Raw genomic sequence first — 14570 nt, 5'->3', positions numbered from 1 at the left:
CTGTTTTTCTGTCATTTACCCTAAGAGTAGTGCAACGGTTGGGTATTTCTAGCCGCAGCTGCTTCATTATAAGTGCCAGAATAGGCGCATCTTACAGATGTGCCTTTTCTGGGGTAGCTGGGGGCAGATGTTTTTAGCCGGGGGGGGGGGGGGCAATATCCCCTCTAGGCTATCAAAATCTGCCCTCAGTCACTGGCTTTCCCATTCTGGCGGAGAAAATTGCACAGGAGACCACGCCATTTTTTTCCGTGATTTAACCCTTTACTTTAACACCTACAACTCCCACATTTTGCGCACAGACACTTGTAACATTATTAGGGAGGAATATGTAAATAAGGGATATGAAATGGCTTACTGTATGTAAACCATGTCTCATATCCTGTCGGGTTTGATAAGGAGATAGCAAAAACTGACAATTGAATTACCATCTTTTATGCTATCTAGCTCTGTATGAAATATAAATATACATATATATGTGTCTCACTGACATATATATACAGTTAGGGCCAGAAATATTTGGACAGTGACACAATTTTCGCGAGTTGGGCTCTGCATGCCACCACATTGGATTTGAAATGAAACCTCTACAACAGAATTCAAGTGCAGATTGTAACGTTTAATTTGAAGAGTTGAACAAAAATATCTGATAGAAAATGTAGGAATTGTACACATTTCTTTACAAACACTCCACATTTTAGGAGGTCAAAAGTAATTGGACAAGTAAACATAACCCAAACAAAATATTTTTATTTTCAATATTTTGTTGCAAATCCTTTGGAGGCAATCACTGCCTTAAGTCTGGAACCCATGGACATCACCAAACGCTGGGTTTCCTCCTTCTTAATGCTTTGCCAGGCCTTTACAGCCGCAGCCTTCAGGTAACATAGTAACATAGTTAGTAAGGCCGAAAAAAGACATTTGTCCATCCAGTTCAGCCTATATTCCATCATAATAAATCCCCAGATCTACGTCCTTCTACAGAACCTAATTGTATGATACAATATTGTTCTGCTCCAGGAAGACATCCAGGCCTCTCTTGAACCCCTCGACTGAGTTCGCCATCACCACCTCCTCAGGCAAGCAATTCCAGATTCTCACTGCCCTAACAGTAAAGAATCCTCTTCTATGTTGGTGGAAAAACCTTCTCTCCTCCAGACGCAAAGAATGCCCCCTTGTGCCCGTCACCTTCCTTGGTATAAACAGATCCTCAGCGAGATATTTGTATTGTCCCCTTATATACTTATACATGGTTATTAGATCGCCCCTCAGTCGTCTTTTTTCTAGACTAAATAATCCTAATTTCGCTAATCTATCTGGGTATTGTAGTTCTCCCATCCCCTTTATTAATTTTGTTCCCCTCATTTGTACTCTCTCTAGTTCCATTATATCCTTCCTGAGCACCGGTGCCCAAAACTGGACACAGTACTCCATGTGCGGTCTAACTAGGGATTTGTACAGAGGCAGTATAATGCTCTCATCATGTGTATCCAGACCTCTTTTAATGCACCCCATGATCCTGTTTGCCTTGGCAGCTGCTGCCTGGCACTGGCTGCTCCAGGTAAGTTTATCATTAACTAGGATCCCCAAGTCCTTCTCCCTGTCAGATTTACCCAGTGGTTTCCCATTCAGTGTGTAATAGTGACATTGATTCCTTCTTCCCATGTGTATAACCTTACATTTATCATTGTTAAACCTCATCTGCCACCTTTCAGCCCAAGTTTCCAACTTATCCAGATCCATCTGTAGCAGAATACTATCTTCTCTTGTATTAACTGCTTTACATAGTTTTGTATCATCTGCAAATATCGATATTTTACTGTGTAAACCTTCTACCAGATCATTAATGAATATGTTGAAGAGAACAGGTCCCAATACTGACCCCTGCGGTACCCCACTGGTCACAGCGACCCAGTTAGAGACTATACCATTTATAACCACCCTCTGCTTTCTATCACTAAGCCAGTTACTAACCCATTTACACACAATTTCCCCCAGACCAAGCATTCTCATTTTGTGTACCAACCTCTTGTGCGGCAAGGTATCAAACGCTTTGGAAAAATCGAGATATACCACGTCCAATGACTCACCGTGGTCCAGCCTATAGCTTACCTCTTCATAAAAACTGATTAGATTGGTTTGACAGGAGCGACAAGGTCTTGCTTGTTTGTGGGTCTTTCCGTCTTAAGTCTGGATTTGAGCAAGTGAAATGCATGCTCAATTGGGTTTAGATCTGGAGATTGACTTGGCCATTGCAGAATGTTCCACTTTTTGGCACTCATGAACTCCTGGGTAGCTTTGGCTGTATGCTTGGGGTCATTGTCCATCTGTACTATGAAGCGCCGTCCAATCAACTTTGCAGCATTTGGCTGAATCTGGGCTGAAAGTATATCCCGGTACACTTCAGAATTCATCCGGCTACTCTTGTCTGCTCTTATGTCATCAATAAACACAAGTGACCCAGTGCCATTGAAAGCCATGCATGCCCATGCCATCACGTTGCCTCCACCATGTTTTACAGAGGATGTGGTGTGCCTTGGATCATGTGCCGTTCCCTTTCTTCTCCAAACTTTTTTCTTCCCATCATTCTGGTACAGGTTGATCTTTGTCTCATCTGTCCATAGAATACTTTTCCAGAACTGAGCTGGCTTCTTGAGGTGTTTTTCTGCAACTTTAACTCTGGCCTGTCTATTTTTGGTATTGATGAATGGTTTGCATCTAGATGTGAACCCTTTGTATTTACTGTCATGGAGTCTTCTCTTTACTGTTGACTTAGAGACAGATACACCTACTTCACTGAGAGTGTTCTGGACTTCAGTTGATGTTGTGAACGGGTTCTTCTTCACCAAATTAAGTATGCGGCGATCATCCACCACTGTTGTCATCCGTGGACGCCCAGGCCTTTTTGAGTTCCCAAGCTCACGAGTCAATTCCTTTTTTCTCAGAATGTACCCAACTGTTGATTTTGCTACTCCAAGCATGTCTGCTATCTCTCTGATGGATTTTTTCTTTTTTTTCAGCCTCAGGATGTTCTGCTTCACCTCAATTGAGAGTTCCTTTGACCGCATGTTGTCTGCTCACAGCAACAGCTTCCAAATGCAAAACCACACACCTGGAATCCACCCCTGACCTTTTAACTACTTCATTGATTACAGGTTAACGAGGGAGACGCCTTCAGAGTTAATTGCAGCCCTTAGAGTCCATTGTCCAATTACTTTTGGTCCCTTGAAAAAGAGGACGCTATGCATTACAGAGCTATGATTCCTAAACCCTTTCTCCGATTTGGATGTGGAAACTATCATATTGCAGCTGGGAGTGTGCACTTTCAGCCCATATTATATATATAATTGTATTTCTGAACATGTTTTTGTAAACAGCTAAAATAACAAAACTTGTGTCACTGTCCAAATATTTCTGGCCCTAACTGTATATCTATATATATATATGTAGGTATATGTATGTATATATATATATATATATATATATATATATATATATACTATATAATTGTCTAAGGGTCACTTCCGTCTGTCTGTCTGTCACGGATATTCATTGGTCGCGGCCTCTGTCTGTCATGGAAATCCAAGTCGCTGATTGGTCGTGGCAAAACGCCCACGACCATTACCACGACCAATCAGCGATGGGCGCAGTCTGGCGGCAACATGGCTGCTCCTTCCTCCCCGCAGTCAGTGCCCGCTTCATACTCCCCTCCAGTCAGCGCTCACAAAGGGTTAATGGCAGTGTTAATGGACCGCGTTATGCCGCGGTGTAACACACTCCATTAACGCTGCTATTAACCCTGTGTGACCAACTTTTTTACTATTGATGCTGCCTATGCAGCATCAATAGTAAAAAGATCTAATGTTAAAAATAATAAAAAAAATAAAAAATCATCATACACTCACTGTATATAAGTTTTCACGAATATTTGAGCCCATGGATCCATTCTGCATGCATGCTGCATGTCATATGTCGTCTCATGTTGCATGCTGTTGCATGTCGCAAGCTGCAGCATGTTGTCGTATGTTGTATGCCGCATGTTGTTGCATGTTACATGACGCATGATGTTGCATGTCGCATGGCACATGTTGCTGCATGTCAAAGCAAACAGGTGACCGACAGCACTCAATTATACGGGCGCTCGATCCATATCCAGGGACCCTCCTGGGTAACACGTCAATATCCTCACAAAGGAACAGCGCTCCACCGGGTGTAATAATCCAAAAGAAAACTTTATTCAGCCATATAACATCAGCAACGTTTCGACCATATGCTGGTCTTTTTCAACCGGTGGAGCGCTGTTCCTTTGTGAGGATAATGTTGCTGCATGTCGTCACATGGTGCATGTTGTCGCATGTCGCTGCATGTGGTCACATGTTGTTGCATGTCGCATGTTGTTGCATGTCGCATGTTGTCGCATGGTGCATGTTGTTGCATGTCGCATCTTGTATGTCGTCACATGTTGTTGCATGTCGCATGCTGTTGCATGTTGCATGTCGTCGCATGTCGCATGCTGTTGCATGTCGCATCTTGTTGCATGTCGTCGTATGTTGCATGTCATCGCATGTCGCATGCTGTTGCATGTCGTCACATGTCACATGTTGTATGTCACATGTCGCATGTTGTTGCATGTCGCATGTTGCTGCATGTCGTTGCATGGTGCATGTTGTCGCATGTCGTTGCATGTTGTGTGTCGCATGTTGTCGCATGCTGTCACATGTCGCATATTCTTGCATGTCGCATGTCACATGTTGTTGCATGTCGCATGACGCATATTGTCGCATGTAGTTGCATGTCGTCACATGACGCATATTGTCGCATGTAGTTGCATGTTGTCGCATTTTGCATGTCGTCGCATGTTGCGTGTCACATGTTGCATGTCGCATGTTGCCGCATGTCACATGTTGTCGCATGTTGCATGTCGCATGTTGTTTTTTGTGGTTGCATGTCGCATGTTGTATGTCGCACGCCGCATGTTGTATGTTGCATATCACATGGCACATGTTGTATGTCACATGGTGCATGTCGCATGTAGTATGTTGCATGTCACATGTGGTATGTTGCAAGTCGTATATCGCTGGGTGTATATCACAGTGTGTATGTCGCAGGGTGTATGTTGTAGGGTGTATGTTGTATGTAATCTGCTGTTAGATAGATGAGATAGATAAATAGATAGAAAGAAGGAATAAGAAAGTTAGAAGGAATACCATAGATAGAATGAGATAGATAGCTGTAAAGAAATAGATAGATACGATAGATAGATAGATAGATAGATAGATAGATAGATAGATAGATAGATAAGCAATTTTGTTACAAAACTTCCGCTAGCAGTTCTGGATGGGAAAAGTTTACCGGCGTCCAGGACAACACTATTTGCATATCCAGACTTCCAGGGGACACAGGTTACAGTGGAAAACCGCGCATGCGCAATGATGTATTGTATACTTTGCCAACAGTTGGACAATACATACTGCGCATGCACTAGAGCTGAATGCACTGCGCAACTGCAAAAAAAGAGCGCGATCTGTGCTATTCACAGATCGAGTTACGTCAGACACGCCGAGGAGCGGGAGGAGAAACAGCAATTTCACAACGCCCATTTGACCGGACCAGCGTGATTGACAGCCGAAAACGGCAGGTTTACTAAGGTATTTTGGTAGCACAGATGGGGAATCAGGGGACAATAAAGGCACTATTGTAAAGCACAGCTCAGGCCCTATTGAACGCTATTTTTATCTCATATTGAAAAAACGGGGTGACAGGTTCCCTTTAATGTGTTTTTTTGTGGCACCAGGAAAAATGGCATGATTCTCGTAAAAAATTATTTACAGCTGTGAACTAGGAGTGAGGAATGCGTCCAGCGGCGATCTCCATGATGTCCCCGTGTCATTTGAACAGTGTTTTCATCATTTTCAGATGTTTTTACATTGGGCTCGTTGCTCTGGTCGAGTACCGGAGTATTCAATTTACTCGATCCGAGCAACGAGCACCCGAGCAGTTTAGTGTTCGCTCATCACTAGTGTTAAATCTTAAAATCTTTAAAATACCACCCTTTTCCTTTCAAAAGTGGGTACTTTAAGGAATCTAAGGTTTAACATATATTTAGGTTTGTTTCACACATATTTCTTTACTCCTTGTTTCCATCTTTGTTACTTTGTGGCTTTGCTGCCTTCAGTCTGAATCGTCAATGTGCACATTCCAATAAGAACAAAGAAAACCACTGAATTAATAGGTGTGTCCAAACTTGATCAGTACTGTATTTTTTTTTTAATTTCCAAAGGGATGATAAGTTTCATTGCCCTCTGTTGCCTAAAATGGATATTTGTTAACTAAATTTTTGCTGGCATTTGAAGAGCTAAGATTTTTCATCTCTTCAGTTTTTGTAGACACCTTTGTATACTGATGTAGGTAAAAGTGAAACGCACATATTGACCTGTTGAGCCACAACCCTTTTTGGGCATTATTTGCAAAATGTACATTATAGTAAAGTGCTATATGACTATGTGACTATGTGAATGTGCTAGTTGCCTGTTTTGAGGAAAATTCTCATTATGTGGGCATGCTATCACTTTTGTGTATGTCGAATATGGAACACATATCTTAGCAGTGATAAATTTACCCCGTTCACGTTCACTACTCAATGGATGTGCATTCCACATGTATAAAGTAAGTGTCACGGCCACTCCTTCCGCTCATTCTTACCCGCTGCGGCGCGCTCCTCCTGCAGGCGAGCGTCCTCTCCTTCAATCTCTGCTCTCTGGTTCTCGTCGGGTGCGCGTGCGCACCACCCACTCCAGCACTTCCTCTTTCTGATTTGCAGGTGCTCTGTATCTCCTCTCTGTGATCCTGGAGGACCGTGACCTGGAAGTCCTCCAGCACTCCATGTATATAAGGTGATTCCTTCCTCTGCTCCTTGCCTGTCTGTCATTTGTGCTTCTGTGACTCAGGTCCACCATTGTCTTTGCACTGCCTGTTCTGAGTCTCCGCTCTGTCCAGCTAGTTCAGCTTCTCTGCCTTCCCAGGCTTCCTTGTCTCCTCATCCTGTCCAGTCCTCCCAGTGTCCTCTCCGTACTATGTAGTCTGGAGTCTCTGTCCTGTCCCGCTTCCTTTGTGTCTTCCCCTTCGCAGTTCTCCTTTGGTCTCACCGGTTCCCAGCTCTTACCTAACTGTACTTCCTATTACCTGTCTCCGGGTTCCAGCTTCTGCTGCAATAGTCTCCCTTGGGTCTGCCCCTAACGCTCCTTGTATAGGGGGTGGTCTACCTGGTCAGCTCACGCTTGGGAGGTTCGTTGTCGTGGATCTGCGGGTCCACCCCAGGTATTCCAATAGGACTGCATTCGGATGACATCTGAGTGCAGTCTGATTCTCACAGTAAGTACAAGAGCAGGTGCTGGCTGTGTTATACAGCAGAGACTTAAAGGGGTATTCCCATCTCCAATATCCTATCCTAATATAAAGCAGGTGTAATAATAATTCTAGTTGGCCTGTGCTAAATTTTCGCACATTGGTTGTCGGGGGCACAGGCAATTTCAGAAAAATCAGGCTGGTCAAATGTTAATGTATTTAATGAGATGATAAACACAGAGAGGTATTTATATATGTGGATTGGTAATACAATAAATTGGTTTGATAAGTAGAGGCTAAAAAAATGTCTAGAGGTTATGGTGCCACCTGCAGGTTATTGTTTTTTTTTCTGCAGATTTCTGAAAATGAATGTTTAAGCTGAATTTATTGATCAAATTGTGAATGTGTGGTTTGTTTGTGTCTTTTCTTGCTGAAGGGGGCAAGTTTTCCTTTCAAGTGGTGTATTATTTGTGTGTGTGGGGCGAAGTAATGGCCGAAAAAGCAGTGCATGTTTACAAATTTGTTTCCATATGTGACTCACCATTTGTGTGTGTGTAGGGTGAAGTAATCACTGAAAAAGCAGTGCATGTTTACAAATTTGTTTCCATATGTGACTCACCATTTGTGTGTGTGTAGGGTGAAGTAATCACTGAAAAAGCAGTGCATGTTTACAAATGTGTTTGCATATCTGACTCACATGCAGTGAAGTGTGCAATCCTCGAATTTGCCTGAAATAGGCTGGGCAAGCACTTCGGCAAGCTGGAAAGACCCCAAGGCAAATGCCACTTGCAGGTAATTTGACCTTTGAAATGGTGTATCATTTGTGTGTGTCGGTGGAGTATAAACGGAGCAAGTGTGCAATTGAATAGGTAGTGCATGTTTACAAATGTGCAAGAGCAGAAAAGATGCAGCAATGTGGATCTGTGGACAAAGTTCATGGGACAGGCAGGTACAGGAGGAATGCTGGGAAGGACATGTTTACAAATGTGTTTGCACATGTGACTCACCTGCAGTGAAGTGTGCAGCCCTCAATATGCCTGAAATAGGCTGGGCAAGGAGTTCGGCAAGCTGGAAAGCCCCCAAGGCAAATGTTAGGATTTGTTTGTGATGTCTGTAAGCAGCTTTGGGGTAGTGTGCTTTGGGGTAGTGTGGTGCCACCTGCAGGTCATTTTTCCTTACTGCAGGTTTATGAATATTAATGTTTAAACTGTATTTTGTGATCACACCGTGGATCTGTGGTTTGTTTGGCTATTTTCTTGCTGAAGGGGGCAAGTTTACCTTTCAAATGGTGTATCATTTGTGTGTGTGGGTGCAGTATGAACGGAGATAAAAAAGTAATCACCGAAAAAGAGTGTTTAGAAATAATATAGAAGGATTAGCAAATAGCTTCAATTCAAAATGTAGTATAGTTCTTCTGACTCTCTATGTCGCTCACCCCATGTGCAGGGCATTACAGTAGCTTAGGTATCCATGGTTATGACCACTAACAACTAACTGTCACTATATGAGTGGTCATAACCATGGATACCTACTGAAATGTCAATGTAATTTAAAGGGAACCTGTCACCTGAATTTGGCGGGACTGGTTTTGGGTCATATGGGCGGAGTTTTCAGGTGTTTGATACACCCTTTCCTTACCCGCTGGCTGCATGCTGGCTGCAATATTGGATTGAAGTTCATTCTCTGTCCTCCATAGTACACTCCTGCACAAGGCAAGATTGCTTTGCGCAGGCATGTACTACGGAGGACATAGAATGAACTTCAATCCAATATTGCAGCCAGCATGCAGCCAGCGGGTAAGGAAAGGGTGAATCAAACACCCGAAAACTCCGCCCATATGACCCAAAACCAGTCCCGCCAAATTCAGGTGACAGAGTCCCTTTAAACTATTTAAAACAAGTTCAAGTACCCTAAGGAGACTAATTAAAATTTGGTTAAAATATACATTTTTTTTAAATATAGAAACTTCCCCCCAGAATACAAAGTTGAAATCACCCCTTTTTCCTGAAGTGTAAATGACAAAATGTTACAAAAAAGTGACATATTTGGTACAATTATTCAAAGTAATAAAATAATAATAATATAACAGTACACACTATCGACGGCTAAACAGAAAAAGATTATACAGCAGAATCGCTCTTTTTGTTCTATTCACCTTTAAAAAGTGAAATAAAAAGTGACCTTGGTAGCCAAAGTGATTATGTGATTTGGATCTGATTAGGATTTATCAGATATTATATCAGTATCATATTAGAACAGTGATCAATAGGACCTGCTAGGGTCAGTCCACATTGAGCGGGGGCGCCACTTGCCTTTATCAATAGGGTGCCAACCTCTGCAGCCAGGTACTCATATTCCCTAGGAATATACAGGGAGAGACAGAAATACCCTATACACCCAATTATGTTTTTTGGGGGCATTGTCTGACAATCTATTTCTGTGGTGAATTAACTAACTCTCTATTGAGGTTATTCTTTTTTTAAGTACGGTATATATTTTTTAACGAAACTATTAAAAGTTACATTTTAGAAATTATTCTTTCTGTAAGTCATTAATTAAATAATTACCCTATATTTTTGTAAGTCAAAAAAAGTCGTATTTACCCTTGAAGTGGTAACAATAAAAACTATAGGATAAGTATATAAAAATAAAAACTCTACGCTAGCATCGAACTCTAACAATTGAAAACTAAAATGTGATAGCTCTCAGAATATTTCAACACAAATTTTATGCATGTTTTTTATTATTATTTTTTTTGTATAGTAAAAATTTTGACTTATAGAACAAATTTACTGTGGCATTTTTACCACAAGGTGAACATTGTTGAAACAAAACCAAAAAGATGTGAAATTGCTGTTTTTTTTTTTTGTTTGAAATCACCAGTTGGAATGTTTTCACGTTTTTCAGTACATTCGTTTTTATGGCTACATCATAAAAAGTTAATGAAAAACTTGTATCTGTTACTGTTATTAAGTATGTGTAACGGATCCCAGATAAAAGAAAAAAGGATTTTTTTGACTAGTCTCCTCAAGAGAGAATTAAGTAGTTTACTAAACTGTTTCATAACCTTTTTTTCTTGTGGTACACTAATATACACCAGCCAGATGGAACGCCAAAAAGACAATTGTTTGGCCTCTGTCTAATGAACCCCTCTGGACACAACTAGCTCGTACGTCAGGAACTTTCCTGGCATAAACACTTAGGAAAACAACGTGTCATGTGAACAGACCCCAAACTAAGTAATCGGTTTGAGCTAAACCCAGGCTCATATGTTTATCAAAAATTTTATGCCAATACCTTGTGGCAAAAATTTCGAAGCAATGTGTTTTTACGACAACACCTAGAAGATAGCTGACGACTGAACGATTGTCTGATCTCTATCTAGATAGCTTTACTGACAATGATACTTTCTGTCAACTGATACTCACAAGTAAGCCTCCGCCAATCAGTCCTGGAAGCCACCATTCATAACATGAAATTGGACTATAGAAGAGTCTGCCATCTTCTACGTAATCGGCAACCATTGGAGTCAAATTAAGTGCGATAGCCAACAAAGCCAACACCAACAGAAAGAATCCATTGCAGGACGACCATTTTTCTGTGCAAGTCATGTTGTTAGAGAGCGAACTAGCTATAAGTGAAGACTTAAAAGTATCAGTGCTTCATAAAGAGTAAAGTTAAAGTTTACCAGGGGAAATAAAAACATTAATAAAAATGATTAACAGGCTAAAGTCCACACAAAGGAGGAAGCAAATTACAAATAATTACAAAATGCCTTTGTGCCATTAAGTCATAAAAAGGTACCTTGTTTTCTTATTGTTATAGAATATTAACCCGCTTTATTTATTATGATTTGCTTATATAGCACCGGCACTTTACAGACATCATCATCACTGTCCCCATTGGAGCTCATAATCTACATTCCCTATCAGTATGTCTTTGGGTGTTGGGAAGACTCAGAGGAAGCTCCCGCAATCACGGGGAGAACATACAAAACTCCCTGCAGATGTTGTATTTGGTGCGATTCAAACCCTGGACCCCCAAGGCTGCAAAGCCGCAATGCTAACCCCTGACACACCTTGCTGCTTTATTATAATAATATAATAATAATAATTTTTATTTATATAGCGCCAACATATTCCACAGCGCTTTACAAATTATAGACGGGAATTGTACAGACAATAGACATTACAGCATAACAGAAATATAGTTCAATACAGATACCAGGAGGAATGAGAGCCCTGCTCGCAAGCTTACAAACTATGAGGAAAAGGGGAGACACGAGAGGTGGATGGTAACAATTGCTTAAAGGTACCTTCACACATAACGATATTGTTAACGATATCGTTGCTATTTGTGACGTAGCAACGATATCGTTAATGAAATCGTTCTGTGTGACAGCGACCAACGATCAGGCCCCTGCTGGGAGATCGTTGGTCGCTGAATAAAGTCCAGAACTTTATTTCGTCGCTGGACTCCTGCTGACATCGCTGGATCGGCGTGTGTGACACCGATCCAGCGATGTCTTCACTGGTAACCAGGGTAAACATCGGGTAACTAAGCGCAGGGCCGCGCTTAGTAACCCGATGTTTACCCTGGTTACCATGCTAAAAGTAAAAAAAAACAAACACTAGATACTTACCTACCGCTGTCTGTCCCCCGGCGCTGTGCTCTGCTCTCCTCCTGTACTGTCTGTGAGCCGGAAAGCAGAGCGGTGACGTCACCGCTCTGCTTTCCGGCTCACAGACAGTACAGGAGGAGAGCAGAGAAGCAGCGCTGGAGGACAGACGGCTGTAGGTAAGTATCTAGTGTTTGTTTTTTTTTACTTTTAGCATGGTAACCAGGGTAAACATCGGGTTACTAAGCGCGGCCCTGCGCTTAGTTACCCGATGTTTACCCTGGTTACCGGCATCGTTGGTCGCTGGAGAGCGGTCTGTGTGACAGCTCTCCAGCGACCAAACAGCGACGCTGCAGCGATCCGGATCGTTGTCGGTATCGCTGCAGCGTCGCTAAGTGTGAAGGGGCCTTTAGTTATTCGGACCGGCCATAGTGTAAGGCTCAGGTGTTCATGTAAAGCTGCATGAACCAGTTATCTGCCTAAGTATGTAGCAGTACAGACACAGAGGGCTAATACTGCATAAAGTGTATGAGAACATGATGCGAGGAACCTTTTTTTTTTTTTTTTTTTATAAATAGGCCACACAGGGATCGTTAGGTTAATGCATTGAGGCGGTAGGCCAGTCTGAACAAATGAGTTTTTAGGGTACGCTTAAAACTGTGGGGATTGGGGATTAATTGTATTAACCTAGGTAGTGAATTCCAAAGAATCGGCGCAGCACGTGTAAAGTCTTGGAGACGGGAGTGGGAGGTTCTGATTATTGAGGATGCTAACCTGAGGTCATTAGCGGAGCGGAGGGCACGGGTAGGGTGGTAGACTGATACCAGGGAGGAGATGTAGGGTGGTGCTGAGCCATGGAGTGCTTTGTGGATAAGGGTAGTAGTTTTGTACTGGATTCTGGAGTGGATGGGTAGCCAGTGTAATGACTGGCACAGGGTAGAGGCATCGGTGTAACGGTTGGTGAGGAATATGATCCTGGCTGCAGCATTCAGGACAGATTGGAGCGGGGAAAGTTTGGTAAGAGGGAGGCCGATTATTAGAGAGTTACAATAGTCCAGACGAGAATGAATAAGTGAAACAGTAAGAGTTTTTGCAGAGTCGAAAGTAAGAAAAGGGCGAATTCTAGAAATGTTTTTGAGATGCAGGTAAGAAGAGCAAGCCAATGATCGGATGTAGGGGGTGAATGAAAGGTCAGAATCAAGGATGACCCCAAGGCAGCGGGCATGTTGCTTTGGAGTAATGGTGGAACCACACACGGAGATGGCAATGTCAGGCAAAGGTAGGTTAGTAGAGGGAGAGAACACGAGGAGTTCAGTTTTTGACAGGTTTAGTTTCAGATAGAGGGAGGACATGATGTTAGAGACAGCGGTAAGACAATCACTGGTGTTTTCTAATTATTAAATAATTTTGTCATTTTTTAAATTAATATTAGATGGCCCGTGTGAAATTTTCTCTACAAAAAAACTTTTTGACAGTGAGGGTGAAAAATGAGTGGAACATGCTACCACGAGAGGTGGTGAGTTCTCCTTCAATGGAAGTCTTCAAACTGAGGCTAGACAGACATCTGTCTGAGATGGTTTAGTGAATCCTGCATTGATCAAGGGATTGGACAAGATGACCCTGGAGGTCCCTTCCAACTCTAACATTCTATGATTCCAGGCTTTTAAATCTATTGGCAATAGTGATGGGCGAGTGTGCTCATTACATGAGATTTCCAAGCATGCTCGGGTCTTCTCCAAGTATTTTGGGCGTGCTCATAGATTATGTTTGTGTCGCTGCATCTGCATGATTTGCTACTGCTAAACAGCCTGAATACATGTGTACATGTGGGGATTCCCTAACAAACAGGCAATCCCTGCATGTGTTCAGGTTGTCTAACAGCCACAAATCATGCAGCTGTGGGGACACAAACATAATCTACGTTCACGCCAAAAATACTCGGAGTTCTCATCTCGGCTGCAGGAAAATGGCCGCCGCGATCGCCATCTGCGCACGCGCGGCATCCCGTGGCCATTTTCCTGAAGCCCCGGGAAGCCGAGAAGAACCATCTGCGCACGCGTAGCCTCACAAAGATGGCCGCGCCCACCGATAAATGGCTGAATAGTGCAGATCGCGCTATTTTCCTTCAAGCTGCACGCTGGATTCGCCTGTTGGACATGCGCACACCACTACGCCACCAACGGAGATCTGGGGGAGAAACAGCGCTGTCACCACGCCCATATGACCTGACCAGCGTGAGTGACAGCCCAAAACGGCGACTTTACAAAGGTATTTCGGCAGCATAGGTGGGGAATAAAGGCTCTAAAATACACTAATGTAAAGCACAGCTCTGCCCCTATTTAACGCTATTTTTAGCTCTTCTTGAAAAAACGGAGTGACAGGTTCCCTTTAAGGGTTGCCCTAGCTTGCACTGTTGCCTGGATTACTTCTGATGGTGAAGACGCCGGGGCCACGTACCTTACCTTAGTTCTTGAATCTGCCTTTGGTCTGTACCCTTCCCCCACCCAGGAAAGTGAGGGGTAGTAGTGCACTGTAATACACCAACCAGACTAACAATGTAATACAAACAGGGATAAAGGAAAATACCAATCATGCAAATATACTCACATCA

At 42.7% G+C, this 14570-nt stretch overlaps 1 protein-coding gene across 1 annotated transcript in view; it reads right to left on the bottom strand.

The window, feature by feature from the left end:
* Positions 1-10985, bottom strand: part of LOC138675686 (transmembrane 4 L6 family member 20-like) — a 63935-nt gene extending 52950 nt beyond the window's left edge. The window contains exon 1 of the mRNA XM_069764119.1: positions 10770-10985. Coding sequence (XP_069620220.1) covers positions 10770-10952 — 183 coding nt within the window. The 5' untranslated portion in view covers positions 10953-10985. The remainder of the gene's footprint in view (positions 1-10769) is intronic.
* Positions 10986-14570: the final 3585 nt, after the last annotated feature.

This window comes from Ranitomeya imitator, chromosome 4 (assembly GCF_032444005.1).
Source record: "Ranitomeya imitator isolate aRanImi1 chromosome 4, aRanImi1.pri, whole genome shotgun sequence".
NCBI lineage: Eukaryota > Metazoa > Chordata > Amphibia > Anura > Dendrobatidae > Ranitomeya > Ranitomeya imitator.
The sequence above is the reverse complement of the archived record's forward strand: the minus strand, read 5'-3'. Positions and strand labels throughout refer to the sequence as shown.